The sequence below is a fragment of the Balaenoptera acutorostrata genome, chromosome 3 (assembly GCF_949987535.1).
Source record: "Balaenoptera acutorostrata chromosome 3, mBalAcu1.1, whole genome shotgun sequence".
Classification (NCBI taxonomy): Eukaryota; Metazoa; Chordata; class Mammalia; order Artiodactyla; family Balaenopteridae; genus Balaenoptera; species Balaenoptera acutorostrata.
In genome coordinates, this window is record NC_080066.1 from 60,224,788 (window position 1) to 60,240,805 (window position 16,018).

The 16,018-nt window shown below is 42.4% G+C and overlaps 1 protein-coding gene across 1 annotated transcript; it reads left to right on the plus strand.

Moving 5' to 3' along the window:
* Positions 1-2,737: 2,737 nt before the first annotated feature.
* Positions 2,738-9,538, plus strand: PSMA4 (proteasome 20S subunit alpha 4). Its single transcript, XM_007173435.3, has 9 exons — positions 2,738-2,879; positions 4,301-4,327; positions 4,553-4,595; positions 4,881-5,043; positions 6,320-6,397; positions 6,723-6,811; positions 7,275-7,405; positions 7,893-8,016; positions 9,127-9,538. The coding sequence occupies exons 2-9, from the start codon at positions 4,325-4,327 to the stop codon at positions 9,279-9,281; spliced, it is 786 nt and encodes a 261-aa protein (XP_007173497.1). The 5' UTR covers positions 2,738-2,879; positions 4,301-4,324; the 3' UTR covers positions 9,282-9,538.
* Positions 9,539-16,018: the final 6,480 nt, after the last annotated feature.

Below are 16,018 nucleotides of genomic sequence, written 5' to 3' on the forward strand. Positions count from 1 at the left end.
AAAAATGAACTAAAACTTGCATTTCACTCCCAGACCAGTGTTCATTTTCTTATACCATGAAACTCTACAGATTTCCTGCTTGCTTGCTCCTTCTGCTAACATGGATTCTCTTCCACTGAATTATCTTAATGCAAATATTGCTGACCAACTCTTTAGATATTTGAATACGGGCTGCCTTGCATTGATATTTTACTATTTGGTGTTTGCCCTAGCTTATCTCCAATCAATCAGGTCAATGTAGTTTATAAACTCTTTGGTGGCATAAATTGAATAATATTTATTTCATTATCTTCAGAACCTAGCTTGGTGCCAGGCCCCTAGCACAGCCTTAATAGAGAACCGTCTGATGAACTGTTAGAATGAACGCATGTCTGCAAGTGCTGGTCTTTGGTTCTTTCCACCAATGAGGAGGAAAACCAGTTCTAGATTTGGGAATCAATACCATACCTCCAGCAAAGACTCTACTCTTGCAAGTATCTTTTTCTGTCCGGGTTTTTTTTTTTTTTTTTTTTTTTTAAAGTTTTTTTTTTTTTTTTTTTTTTTTTACTTGATTTTATTTATTTATTTATTTATTTTTGGCCGTGTTGGGTCCTCGGTTCGTGCGAGGGCTTTCTCCAGTTGCGGCAAGCGGGGGCCACTCTTCATCGCGGTGCGGGGACCGCTCTTCATCGCGGTGCGCGGGCCCCTCTCCATCGCGGCCCCTCCCGTCGCGGGGCACAGGCTCCAGACGCGCAGGCTCAGCAATTGTGGCTCACGGGCCCAGCTGCTCCGCGGCATGTGGGATCCTCCCAGACCAGGGCTCGAACCCGTGTCCCCTGCACTAGCAGGCAGACTCTCAACCACTGCGCCACCAGGGAAGCCCTCTGTCCGGGTTTTTAATCCCCTCTCGACTGCAACAGAACTTTACTTTCTGGCGTTATTATCCTTCATCTCTCCACCTTACAGCCTTCATATTAGGGCCAGATAAAAACTCTCATTACAGTACATTGCTGTGTGACAATTTAACCAAAAACATAGTAGATTAAAAGCTCAGTTTTTTATATCTTATGGATTCTTCAGGTCACGAATTCAGACAGGCCCTGGGACAGCTTGTCTCCGCTCCACAATGCCTGGGGCCTCAGCTGGGAAGACCTCAGTGCTGGGGGAGATTCAATGATGGGGGACTAAAATCGTCTGGGGGAATCCTCACTCACAAATCTGGCCAGTCATGCTGGAAGCTCAGCCGGGCTGTTGGTGGGATCTCTCTCCATTTGGTCTCTGCTCGCTCATGGCACGGTGCCAGGGTTCCAAGAAACACCTTCCCAAGAGAACAAGACAAATTTATTTTTTATGACCTGCGCTTGGAAGTCATATGATGTTACTTCCGTTGCAGTCACAGGCCCACCCAGATTCAGGGGAAGGGGACACAAAACCTCTCAATGGGAAGCATCCATGCCACGTTGTAGGAGGAACATGTGGGATGGGAGATCATGAGGCTTCATCATCCTAAAACATCACTTTAATCCTCTTTTCCCACTACCTACAGAGAAAAAATTCTGGCATTGAAGGCATTCTACAGTTTGGCCTAAAATGCCTTTCCTCCTTTCCTCCCTTTATTGACGTCTTCACTCTAGCCAGACTGAGCTACTCTGTCACCCAAACTTGTCAAACTCATTTTTACTTCTGCTCTTTTATCTCAACTGATCCCTCTTCTTTTGACCTAATAAATTCTACCTCTCATTTAAAACTCTTAATGCTCAATTCGTCAGAATGAACTAAGGTGGCAGGGATCCTCAGAGAGATTCCATAAGTTACACTGCCACCTAAGGATGCTTTCAGAACACTACCTGTCTGGGTGTGGCCCTTGCCATTTTGCCTTGGCTCACCTCCCTTTGTGCCTGGGAAGCAGAAATGAAAGGAGAGACCTCAAACCACAACTCATTCCCAGGTTACCTCCTTTTCAAAGCTCAGATCCCTCAATAATAATTTTTTGCCCAACATGAAGAGGACGAAGTCCCTACCCTGTGGACCTCTTCTTGGAGGAGACTATGAGCAAATGACTACACATCAATTCAGACCTAGTCAAGCGTCTAGCTCGAAGAAACTTAAAACATGAATAGTAGATAGTTTGAGTAGAGACTGAAGCCAGATGAAAAAAAGAGTGGAAAGGAGAGATGGATAATGAACACATAAATAAACATGACAATTTCTGTATAGAAGATAACGGTGTGTGTACGGTGATGGTAGGGTATTGCTTTAACTAGGTTGGTCAGGGGAATCCTTTCTAACGAGGTGAAAGACAGAGGAGGAAACTAAGGTGAAAGTTCTCCCAAAGGTGTAAACCCCATCATAATATGCTTTATATGCCCCAAAAGGCATGTATCAGCGATAAAAGTGCAAGACAGATTCAAGAAGGGAGATGATGAGAGGCAGAGTGAAGGGTAACGTCTGACGTGCTTGGGTCCGTTTTGAGAACAGGGCAGGAAAGGCAAGCAATTAACAGGCGGTCCCACACCAGTGCTCTCCTGGGCCTATGGCTTAGTGCTGAATAGAAAGCGAAAGTGAAAATAAAGCGCAAACAGTGGAAAAGGGACATTAGCTATAATTCCACTTCCTCCTTGGCCAGGGTCTTCCTGCCCCGCTCCCCGTGTTCTAGTGCCCCCTCATTGGGCTGAGGATCCCTGCCAGTGCCTCCGAACCTCAATTCCCCAGCTCCCACGAGGACAACCGACGCTCGCTCCGCCCCCCAGAAGGAGTTCCGCGTCCTCGGCTGCCCCGCCCCCCCCTGGTGGCTCTGCGCACGCGCGGGGGCCATATTAGCAGCGGATACTCACGCAGTGGTGGTGGATTTTCTCTCGCGGAGAAAGAGCTCCGTGTAGGCTCTTCAGCGTCTCCCCTCGGTGAGCCTTTGCCCCTTGCGCACTCGCGGAAGCTTGGCCGCTCTCTCCGCGGGCGGGGATCCTGAGCGTCGCGGCAGAGCTGGTCCCGGCCTGCAGCGGCCGCCGAGGAACCGTGGACATGATGACTCTGCACCGGCTCCTTGGTGATGGACCGGCCGCGGGACTGACTCCGGACGGCCGCCGTCGGGCTTCTCTGCACTGAGCAGGCACCACGGGGCTGGGGACGCTCGAGCGGCGGGGCGGGCGTGGGGCCGGTGGGCAGGACAGAGTTGTAGGGCTGCCTCCGTCACTGTAAGAGTCCGTAGTGAAAGTAAACCTGCGGGAAAGGAGGTGCAGGTGAACTCGCCTCGGGCCGTTGTCCTGCGTCAGGCGTGGAGATGAGAAAGTTGTGTTCTCTCGCGAATCAGAAGCCCCGGCCGTCTCCTCTCTGTGCTCTCCTGGCTCTCTGCTCAGGGCTAGCCTTACCTTTCACCTGCGTGTTGCAGCAGCCTCATGACTGGTTACCCTGCCCCAGTCTTCACCAGCCAGAGCGATCTTTCTAAAATGCCTGTCAGCTCCTGTGGCTTTTTGGCCCAGCATCATTCTTTGGAGCCCCATTGCTTAAGAGATAGAATTCATAGTTTTTACCTGGGCACGCGGGCCTTCGGGACCTGATCCCTACTTATCTTTACATTTTTAATTGCCGATATTCTAGAATTTGGGAAAATTGGCTCTGGAGGCCGAAGTTTGGCTTTTCCACCAAATCACGCTGAGCCCTAGTGTTGTCTTTTGCAGTAATAGTAATGATGCCAAAGATTACCATCCCGCTCCTCCCCTTCATAGTTCAGGACCCCGTATCAGTCTCTGGAGAAAGCCTAAGCCTCTTAGCTTGGCATTCAAAGCTCTACATGGTCTGGATACTTGCTTAATTCTTTGGTTTTTTCATATTTTTTTTAACTTCAGCAATTTCTCTCGCCCATTAAGCTATCCTGCCTCAGTGCCTTTTGCTCAAGCTTTCTCCTCTGCCTGATGCCTTTCCCTTCTTTCTTCCCCTGTTCTTCCTCTTAGACCTAAATGTTTTCAGCCTTATTTCTGCCTCTCCCGTCTCTAATTTGGGCTCATTTTCTGTATGTGTTTCTCAAAAAATACTTTCTTGATTTTCTCCAAACCTCTTCCCACTCTATTCTTAGTGCCGCTGTTTCCACATTGCTTTATAATTGTCCTTCTGTGTCTTCCTCCCTCACCTGGCCACCAGACTGTACGCTCTTTAGGAAAGGGATTGCTCTTACCCATGCTGGCATTCCAGCATTTAGCATAGTGCCTGGTGCACCGTAAATGCTGGCTGAATGAAGAGAGTGAAGAAAACATTTTTTTCTCAAGTCAAGAAATGCTTTTTAAATTTTAAGTTTCGTTTTAATAATCATCCTATTTTCTTTTTACAGGAATTATCATAAAGTTCAGAAAACATGGTGAGTTAATACACATGCCAGTAAGCTGTTGCCTGATAAATTGTATTGCTTGTACTCAGCTTACAGACTTGCATGAGAAGATTGAAATGGAATGATGTCTTACCAGTTTCCTCCCACTCTCTGAATTTTGTATACCAGGATGTGTTCTGTAAAATGATTTGTGGGTTTACAGGAGTTGGCTTACTAAAAGTGGGTAGGAATCACTTGTATGTTTTTCCTTTGCAGTCTCGAAGATATGACTCCAGGACCACTATATTTTCTCCAGAAGGTAAAATATAAATTGTTTGATCTGTCTCAAATAAAAAAAAATTTTTTTTAAGTGTTTGAATTTTAGGGGTGGGTGGGGAATCTACAAACTTTTTTTAATACTGAGTTGTTCATCCTTTCTGTAGTTTGAAGTGATGATCACCAGGTTGATTATGTACATCATAGGACTATGAGTAAAAGTGGGACTCTTGTTTGTAGCCCTCCAGTGTTGTTGCTGATTTCTCTTGAACCACTGGTGCAAGAACAAGGAGGAGAGTCTTGGTTTCTCACTGCTTTTGTCTTGTAGGTCGCTTGTACCAAGTTGAATATGCCATGGAAGCTATAGGGCATGCAGGCACCTGTTTGGGAATTTTAGCAAATGATGGTGTTCTGCTTGCAGCAGAGAGACGTAACATCCACAAGCTTCTTGATGAAGTCTTTTTTTCTGAAAAAATTTATAAACTGAATGAGTAAGTGAAATCTTAGGGAAAACATCTCATCATATTTTGGGAGGGCTATTCCATGTGACATGATAGAATTGAACAGTTTGTTCTGTTTTTACTTCTGAAATTTTTTCCTTTTAACTTATTTGCTTGAAACTTCCTTGAGGCCCAGGACCATATGTTATTCTTTTTAAGTGCGGGGTCAAGTACTTAGTGGAGAAACAGCGTTGTATAGTGATAAGAGTACAAGCTTGGTAGTCACACAGCTTTGGGTTAAATATGGGCTCCACCAATGCAAGCTGTGACTTCACACCCATTGTTCAACTTCTCTGGGCTTCAGAGCCTACTAGAGTGGTTGTGGCAGTTTAATGAAATAAAATAAAATGAATGAGATAAATTAGCACAGTGTTTGGCATATGGGAGGCCCTCAAGGTATTGTTTATAATAATGGTTACTCAGGAATTATTTTGAATTATACTGAATCTTACCAAAGAACAGGCCTCCTGAAGGTCTGGGAAAAGTTTAGACAAGCCCTGTACACTTAGTGAAGTTTCTGTTACAGTTGGGTATTCAGGGCTTTGCAGCTAGCAGAGAGCTGGATTTGCTCATTGCAGACTTTCCCTTCAGTGGTGAGCCAGGTGAATTCTGGTTATAGGGCCTTTTTGATACACTCACCCAAGAAAGTGTCATTCCTCCACAGAGTCACTGTTGGGCCCCTCAGCAGCTTGCAGGCTTGATTAGGCACAGTGCCAGAGGGTGTCGAGGCTGTAGGAGAGCCAGGGCAGCTTTCAGGGAACGGGGGGTAGAGAAAAGAAATGCATACTCCCTGTAAGCCTAGCCCTGAGCTTCCTAGGCAGGCTCATAAAATATCCTGCCCTTCGGGTCCCCTCACCCTCACCCCCATCAAGTTAGGCCTTAGGAGGTGAGAGTACTTACTACCCAAGAGCATGGGGTAGTCTGTCTTCCTGTCTGGCAAAACCTTTTTCTTCCTTGTGGTTGAATCTTCTTGGGATTTACCCTAGCTTCCTAGTGTTTATTCTCTTGCCCTGTTCACAGGGTGGTGATGGTAAATACATCTGTTATGAAGAACTTAAGTGTGCATTTGCTTATCTTATGTGTTGAATGACATTAAGTTGAAAGTTTCCTATAAAGATAAAACACACATAGGTTTTATCTGAAGGGTATAGCAGCTGAGAGGAAGCATGGTGACTTTCTAATAGAGCTTAGTACTTTCTAAAACTTGTAAAATACCCCTGGTAAACATCTTCCCTGCTTACAGATAAATGTCTTTCTTTTCCTCAAGGGATATGGCCTGCAGTGTGGCAGGCATAACTTCTGATGCTAACGTTCTGACTAATGAACTGAGGCTCATTGCTCAAAGGTATGGTCATAAATAGTATAATTGATGATATGTAAAATTAGTTTCGATGTTTCTAAGAACTCATTTTTTGTAAAGATTAAAGTCATTAAAAACCTATTAATTGCAAATTACAGTGTTTTTTTCTTTAACCAAACTTGTAAAATATTAGTTACTGTATGATTATTAAGATGTTGCCATGCCCTCTACTCTCCCCCTTTAGATTATTTATAAGTGACTATTATGTTGACCCCATGGCAGAGATTTCTTTTCAGAGGGTATTTTGCTTAGAGTGTGTATATAGAGTGTTTTAGAGAAAACTATTCATATGCCAGTTTCTTTATCCTAGGTATTTATTGCAGTATCAGGAGCCAATTCCTTGTGAGCAGTTGGTCACAGCACTGTGTGATATCAAACAAGCTTATACACAGTTTGGAGGTACTGAAACTTTTGGAAATTTTATTCCCAAAAGATAAAACGTTTCATGAGTAATAACCTTTTTGAGATGGTAAAATGAAATTGAAAATGAAATAAGTAGACGCTTTTCATACATTCTCACTTCATGAACTAACTGGCTTCCACTATGTGGACTATCAAACATTTTATTAATAGACTATTGAAAGGCCAAAATAACCTTTTCAAATGAGGAAACAAATTGCTTTTTACATAATGATGAAATTTAGCACTGGTCCTCTTTGTCTTTATTCCCTCTCCTGGCTGCATCCAAATCCTAGAAACAAAAGTGGAATTTTTGATGGAGCTTATCTATGGTGGCCAGAACACAGAACAGTTTATGAATGCTTAACTTCACAGAAAAGGGGTTAGCCACTGAGCTCAAGTAACCATAGTGATACTAAATTTAGATTGTTGGTATGTTTGGCTTTTTTTTTCTCTGTTAAAGGAAAACGTCCCTTTGGTGTTTCATTGCTTTACATTGGCTGGGATAAGCACTATGGCTTTCAGCTCTATCAGAGTGACCCTAGCGGAAATTATGGAGGATGGAAAGCTACATGCATTGGAAATAATAGCGCTGTGAGTATTTTTGTGTTGCTATAGAATGTAGCGAAGGGTCTAGTAACTGCCATAGTTTTAAAGTAGTGATGAGTGTAAACAACATTTTAAGGTAGCTGCAACAGCCTTAATGTGATATGAAAATATCTGTGATTTCTATTGGTGATGAAGTCACAGGTACTACTAATACTACTAGGGTTTATTGCCTACAGTAATAATGAAAGGAAGTGCTAATTTTCAGTTAGAAGTTGTGAAAATAAGATCTAGTTCCCCAGTCTCCCACATACTAGTTCACAGACCCCCTGAATTCAATCATGGATACCTGGGATTCATTCATAGATCATCAACATCCCTCCTTTGCACCCCTATCCCATGTCAACCCTCCCTGCCATCAAAATTGTTTATGTTGGTTATAATGCCAATAATTATTCAGGCATTATTCATGTTCCTAAAAAACGCAAAAATTTAAAGGAAATTCTCTATGTTGATTCTTCCTTATGTTTTATAGGCAGCTGTGTCGATGTTAAAACAAGATTACAAAGAAGGAGAAATGACTTTGAAGTCAGCTCTTGCTTTAGCTATCAAAGTCCTAAATAAGACCATGGATGTTAGTAAGCTCTCTGCTGAAAAAGGTAATTTATGTCCACTCCTCTAATTTGTTTGCTTAGTGAGGGAATTGATTGAGTAGGCCTTTAACATGTTATCATAGTGCACTGAAACAGCAGCCCTATAAGTTAGGTGACCTTACAGCTATTTCCTAAGACTTGACCAAGGTCAACACTGACGAGTTCTGGAGCCACCATCCCACACTACATAACAAGCTTAAGGACTTGAGCCTGAATGTTCTCAATATTCATAGTTAAATCTGATCCATGCTATTTTATCTTATCGACTTCTTGACAATGATATCTATGCTCACGTGTACATATAATAAAGAATATGAAAGTAATTATATGGTTATATATGTTTGGGGTACTTTATCAGAGGTATAACATTTGCATGAGTTGTACCCTCTGTTCTTCTGAATCTACTGATCTCTTATGTTAAGCCCATGTTTGCAATTGTAAATGCTTTATTTAGCTAAAGTTATATGACCATATAAAAAACAATATTTGTAAATAATGTTTTTCAAAAATTGTAGTAAATTAACGTATTGATTTAGTTTAGGATAACTTAGCTCCTGGTGTTGCTTTAAAAAATGCCATTTACTTGCAGATTGTCCTCTTGTCTACTTCTACCTAATTTCAAGGAGGCACTACTCAATTTTCCCTTCTCAAAATTTCTCCTCCTTTTGGCATTAGTCTGCTTTTCTCATCCATAGTCATGGGAGCTGCTTTTCATGCCTTTGTTTTGAAAAGTTCATGAAAAATAAGTGTAAGTACTGGTTAAAGATTTTGGCTGAGCCTTCAGAAGTTCTAACAAGGAAACTGGTTCCTTCTGGTCAGGCCAGCTAGAGCAATTGGCTGGTTGTACTTTTTCCAAAAAAGTAACAGAACAGCAGCTCAGAAAGTTAGTATGGGTGAAGATAAAGATGATATTAAAGTAAAAATATTCATAAAAACATTACAATATTGAAGGTATTTTGTTTCCATGAAAGTATCCATGAATTATATTAAGCAGAAAACTTGGAAAAGTGGTGTACTAAGGCTCAAATGGTATGAAGAGATTAAACTGTGGTTGCTTATTAAGTGTGTTGGCTAAGTATGGCTGCCTGTATTACAAGTGTGTGTGTTTGCTTCTAGTGGAAATTGCCACACTAACAAGAGAGAATGGAAAGACAGTCATCAGAGTTCTCAAACAAAAGGAAGTGGAACAGTTGATCAAAAAACATGAGGAAGAAGAAGCAAAAGCTGAGCGTGAGAAGAAAGAAAAAGAACAGAAAGAAAAGGATAAATAGAAGACAAAATCAGGGATTTTATAACTCATTTGGGGCACCATTTCAGTGTAAAAGCTGTCCTATTCTTCCACATTGAGAAAGCTTTGCCTTTTTTTTTTAACTTGTCTAGTGGGAAAATAGGATGGTACCAACTGAATTGGGTCCTTGTTATTGCTGTCCAGGTGAATATTGTAATGATGATTACTCTTTATGGACATCTTAATCACCCTCCCCCTCTTTTTTTTTTTTTTTTTGAATAAAACTTGGAAAGAATGGAAGTGGTGAAGGAAAAAATTCTCTAGCAATAACTGTTAAAGATACCAGGATTAATAGGGCTGTGGTCTTTTCACGCTTTATGCATACTGTGGCTACTCTTGCAGTTACTTTTTTTTTGGCTGCGTTGCGTCTTCATTGCTGCGTGTGGGCTTTCTCTCGTTGCCGCCGAGCCGGGGCTACTTTTCATTGCGGTGCATGGGCTTCTCACTGCGGTGGCTTCTCTTGTTGCAGAGCACGGGCTCTAGGCACAGGCTTCAGTAGTTGTGACCCATGGGCTCAGTAGTTGTGGCTCGTGGCTCTAGAGCACAGGCTCAGTAGTTGTGGCACACGGACTTAGTTGCTCTGCGGCATGTGGGATCTTCCCGGACCAGGGATCGAACCCGTGTCCGCTGCATTGGCAGGCGGATTCTTAACCACTGCGCCACCAGGGAAGTCCCAGTTACTTTTAAATAAGATGTTAAAATGGACAGAAATGTAAACATCATAAAAAGAGAAAGATGGGAACTGTGCAGTGAAGATTTTCTATTCGTTGTTCCCCTACCATGTTGGAGAACCTGTAGCCCAGTTTGAGCAAAACGGAGAGCTGTCCTTCTTTTAGGTCTCATCTGATACTACCCTATCAGAAGTCTATCTAGTGAAATAAGAGTCGTTTGCCAGCCTTTGGTATTGATGGATGTTCATACTGGACTTAAAAGTTGTGTGTGTGTGTATGTACATACATATGTGCAAACATAGTAAAACGTGAAAGGTAGAATTAAAATGAAAGCCCTGTGTATCCACTACCCAGCTTCAGAAACAAATTAATCAGTACTTTTGAAGCCCCCTGTGTGTCCCTTTGAGGTCTCATTCTTCTCTGTTTCCCTCTACCCCTGAGAGGTGACCACTGCCTTGAGCTCATCATTCCTGTAAGCCACGGGTTTTCCACTCTGGTTTTCTGCCCCTCTTCTCCAGGTGGTCCTGGTAGGTCTGTCAATCAGATAATCCCACTCCTTTCACAAAGGTGAGCACATCACTCAGTCTGGCCAGATTACCATGTCTGTCTCCAGGGATGGGTTTGAGAATGAACATGTGGGCTGAGCCAAGCCAGACTTGATGTGTGGATGTGAGGAAAGAATACTGAGGATCTTGCATTAGGACCAGCTCCTCCCAGTCGGCAGCCCAAGCCACGTGGAAGGTTATGCAAGAGAAACTAAGGCCACAGGGGAAAAGGAACCAAAAGATGAGAATAGTTCAGTTTGGCCAAAGGGAGCTCCATCGCTGAGCTTTGCTTAGGATGCTGTCACTTAGAATAGAACCCTCTGATGGAAGTGCTGTAGGGCAGTGCTACTTAAAAGTGTGGTCTGTGGAGTGTCACCTGGGTGTTTGCTAGAAATGCAAATTCTAGCGTCCCATCCCAGGCCTCCTGAATAAAAATCTTGGCATAGAGCCCAGCAATCTGTTTTACCAAGCTCTGCATGTGTTTCTAATTCATGCTGAAGTTTGAGAAGTGCTTTGCGGCATATTGGAATCATCTGAAAAGCTTTTAAATTTCTTTGTACCCAGGCTATACCCCATACCAATTAAAGCAACCTCTGCAGTGGACCCTGGCATTACCATTGCTGGAAATCTCCCCGGGTGATCTAATGGACAGCCAGGGATGAGAACCAGTGCATTGAGCCTTAGCAGTGTTGTCAATCAGATACGGGGTCCCAGCCTAATCCCTCATTAAGTGCTCTTAAGGAATAGCAGTGCCTTGGAGTTTTCTGCACGTGGTGATGTTCAAGCTATTTCCAAGCCCCTTTGACATAGTGCTTTTTGAATCTTCTAAATTCCTCTTTATACAGTTGATTCTTGTTCGTGGTAGCCATGTTCTGTAAAGTCAGCATGAACGCTGAATTAGCAAATCCTGAGCCATTGCTCTTAGTGAAATGACAGGTTAGGTTCCTTTGTGCCTCTGGTTACAACACTTTTCATCAACAGATCAATACATAACCTTGTTTTATGTGTGTTTCTGTTTAGAGACACTTAATGTACGTTGGTACTTCCTTAATATTGAACTCATGGCCAACAGCACTTGAACTCATACCTAAATGAAGCTTATCTAACGCATATATTTTCTATGTAAGGCACGTCACAGCCGCCTTGTGTTTAGGAACACTAGCGAGCACTATACTGAAGGGACATTTTAAAAAGTGAAATCACCGACAAAAAGCACAAAAATTCAAAAAGCATAGCACAAAAATGACCAAAAGAACACTTGTTTACAGTATGAGCTGAAGCAAGAAGGCAGAGTGGCCCCTTGTTTGACTTCAGCTGGGAAAATGGACATCAGGCAACAAATATGTCCATGGCTCTGTGCGTGTCCACAGTGACCAGGAGAGCACTGTGAGTATTGGTTTTGGGGTTAAAGGCAAACTTGCAAATGCAGAATCTGTACATAATGAGGGTTGACTGTATGTCGTAGAATGACCTTTCAGTCTCGCTATGCACGGAAGTAGAGGTAGATGGAGAAGTGAACTGATAAATCCTGTTGGCTTTATCTCCAGAATGTATCTGGAATCCAACCATTTACCACTGCAGGTACACTGATTCATGCCACCATTCTCTCTCACTTGGACTATTGCTACAGCCTCCATCTGCTTCCTTCCCTTCAGCCAATTCTCAACACAGCAGCCTTTCGAAATGTAAGATTGTGCTACTGGTTTGGTCGAAACTCTCCAATGGCTTCCCTTCTTGCTCAGTAAAAGCCAGATTCTTTACACTGGTTTACAAGGTGCCCCATACTCTGGCCCCTCTGCTACCTTCCCTTCCACCTTGTGCTCCCTTCCTCACTCTGTGTTCATCAGATGAGCCCCCTTGTTCCTTGAAATACCAAGCCCTCTTCCATCCCAGGGTCTTTGCACTTGCCATTCCCTCTGACTTGGGAATACTCTTCCCCTGGGAACATCAGTATGGCCCACTCATCTCGTGCAGGTCTCTTTCAATGTCACCTTATTTGGCTACTTCCTACAGAAGAGCAGTCTATTCCCCACACACTCACGTTCTCCTTCTCCCTGCTGAGTTTCCTCCATAGCACTCAACACCATCTGGCCTGTTTACTGTCCGTCTACCCCACTGGAATATAAGCTTCCAGAGCAAGGACTTTGTTTCATTCAACAGCTATGTTCCAGTACCTAGAACAGAAACTGGTACCTATTAGGCAACAAATAAATATTGATGAAGGAATGAATAGTGGCTCTTGATATGGTGGAGTGAAATCCTAAAATACACCTCTTTTCCATCCAGGTCAGTAGAACTGGTGGGTTTTCCATATTCTGATCACCCCTTCAACACATGCTTAAAGTTGTGACAACTTCAAAGACTGTAATGGGTAAGACAGCTTAGCATATTTTACCACCACATTAGAAGCAAGTCTTCAGAACTTCACCCAAAAGATGGGCAAATTTTGACATATTCACCCTTTTGTTGAAATAATTTCATACTGTGGGGGAAAAGTAGAAGGTGGGGTTGCAGCAGGGGCTTTTCTATAACTGGGTTTTTTCCTGCTCTCGGGCTGACTGCTAGCCTAGATTCTCACCCAGCTTCTTTTTCCTCTGTTCTGTGGTGTATTTTTAGCCCTAGATTGCAGACCCCTCTGGTTCCTGATGACGCATCCCAAATGTAAGCTTAGCAATCCTCATCTGAACAGGGGCACTCCTCCACCTACAGCAGGCATTTCATCCTCTCACCTGGGCAAAACTTGTGGGTTCTCACAGGGGCACTACGGGTACAAGAGCACCTTAACAGAAAAAAATAGGAAACCAAAAGGCTAAAAGTTTCAAATATTGAGTCAAACTTTAAAATCAAAATCTTGAATTGATTTCATTTTGGTGAGTTACAAATCACGTTTTTAAAAATAAATCGTGGAAAAAAATCATGTTCCTGCATATAATTTTATTGCTGGTGTTTTTCTTAATCAGAAAATAAGACTATGGAATTTCTACAGTCCAGCACTTTGAAAGTTCCATGAAAGTATTTGTTTTAGCAGTGAAAAAATATTCTACATTCTGGAAAAAAATCAGAAAGTGGATTCATTTCTTTATTTCTTTATATTTACCATGTTCCTGGTAATTTTAGGTGATGTGGATTCATGGATGAGTAAGACATGTCCTCAGTTCTTTTTTTTTTTAAATTGAAGTACGGTTGATTTATAATGATTCAGGTGTACAGCAAAGTGATTCAGTTACATATATACATATATTCTATTTCAGATTCTTTTCCATTATAGGTTATTACAAGGCATTGAATATAATTCCCTGTGCTATACACTAGGTCCTTGACGTTTATCAATTTTATATATAGTAGTGTGTTTATGTTAATCTCAAATACCCAATTTACCCCTCCCCTCATCCTCAGTTCTTAATGTTCAGTCTTGCAGGAAAGGCAGGGCTGTCATCAACTACTTAACAATGTGGAGGATGTGCTAGACTCCAGGTGGCTGTACACTGAGGTTAGGGAGTAAAGGCAGAAGGAACTGCTTGTGTAAAGGCCTGGCAGTGGGAAAGCTTCACATTTTTATGGAAAATCTGTCGCTGAGCAGAGCTAGAGCATAGCTCGTTAGGGGAAGAAGAGGAACAAGAGATGAGGTTGGACACGTATGCTAAGGAGAGAAGACAGCTTCACAGATCTTGGAGTTTGTGCTCGATACAATGCAGAGGCTGCTGAGATTCTTAAGTAAATGAGAGAAACAATTAACACTCTAACTCTTGGAGTCCAGAAGATGGATTAAGTAGGAAGAGACATAAGGCAGGGAAACCAGATAGGAGGCTACCGAAATAGTCAGGCAAGGAAGGATGAGGGTCTAAGAACAGAGAGGAGGGAGGCTCCCACGCAGTGAGGGATGAGAGAGAGGGAGTAGAGGATGACTAGGGTCTCTAACTCAGATAAGTAGTTACAATCTAATTTAAAAAGACATTAAGTGAATATGATGAACTACTCTTAAAATTTCCTAACGTCTTTTTTCTTATTGCTGTTTTGGCTTAAAACCAATATCCCTGGGAGGGAAGAATTCTGCAAACAATATTGCACATTACACAGTGAGTAAAACCATGTCAAATGCTTTCTTTTTCTTTTTCTTCCAGATATTGTTCATTTGTATTCTTTTGTGCACTGTCCATCTCCTTTGCTCAGTTTTCTATCAGAGCATTTAACTTCTAAAAAATTCATTTTTTAAAAAAATTTTATTTATTTATTTTATTTATGGCTGTGTTGGGTCTTCGTTTCTGTGCGAGGGCTTTCTCTAGTTGTGGCAAGCGGGGGCCTCTCACTATCGCGGCCTCTCTTGTTGCGGAGCACAGGCTCCAGACGCGCAGGCTCAGTAGTTGTGGCTCACGGGCTTAGTTGCTCCGCGGCATGTGGGATCTTCCCAGACCAGGGCTCGAACCCGTGTCCCCTGCATTGGCAGGCAGATTCTCAACCACTGCACCACCAGGGAAGCCCCTAAAAACTTCATTTTTGATGCAGGTATACTGAAGGCTTTTTGTGTTTATGCAGGCAAAACTATCATTTATAGTTCTTGTTGTTAGTAACGTGCATATAAAGATATTCCCCATGGCAAAGTCTATAACATACTTCTAGTAAATTTGTGGTTTTATCACTTCTATCATGCACAATTTTATTTATTTATTGTTTGAATTTAATTTATTTTATTTTATTTTTGGCCACATTGGGTCTTTGTTGCTGCACGCGGGCTTTCTCTAGTTGCAGTGAGCGGGGGCTACTCTTCGTTGCGGTGTGCAGTCTTCTCATTGTGGTGACTTTTCTTGTTGTGGAGCATGGGCTCTAGGCACTTGGGCTTCAGTAGTTGTGGCGTGTGGGCTCAGTAGTTGTGGCTTGCAGGCTCTAGAGTGCAGGCTCGGTAGTTGTGGTGCATGGGCATAGTTGCTCCATGGCATGTGGGAACTTCCCAGACCAGGGCTCGAACCCGTGTCCCCTGCATTGGCCGGCAGATTCTTAACCACTGTGCCACCAGGGAAGCCCCTATCATGCTCACTTTTAAATATATAATTGGTATCTATTTTTAAAAGACACTATTTAAGTTAATCATGCAACTTTAATTCCATTGTTCAGGCTAATTGGGAATTGTCCATTCTTTTTTTTTTGGCTAGATATTGTTTTAATGAGAATTATAAAAGACCAAAACCATTTTTTGGCAAACTGCCCTTTTTTTAAACAAATGATTTGCTTTTAATTACAAATACTGTGTAAGACGATGCCTTCTTTTGCAAAACCAATAAATACAAGAATAAATTTTAAACAGATGTGATTTGTCCAAGATATTTGGGGGGAGGAAGAAAGCCTGATTTTTTTTCCAGTATTAAAAAAAAATGAGTCTTCCCTAAACTTTCAAAGAAAAAGTTTGAAGGTATGACTCAACTGGAGAAAAAAAAGAGAGAAAGACCATCTTATAGCTGCTTTAAATAGCTTCTGATAATTCTTCCGATGTTACCTGTCCTTTCCAGAAC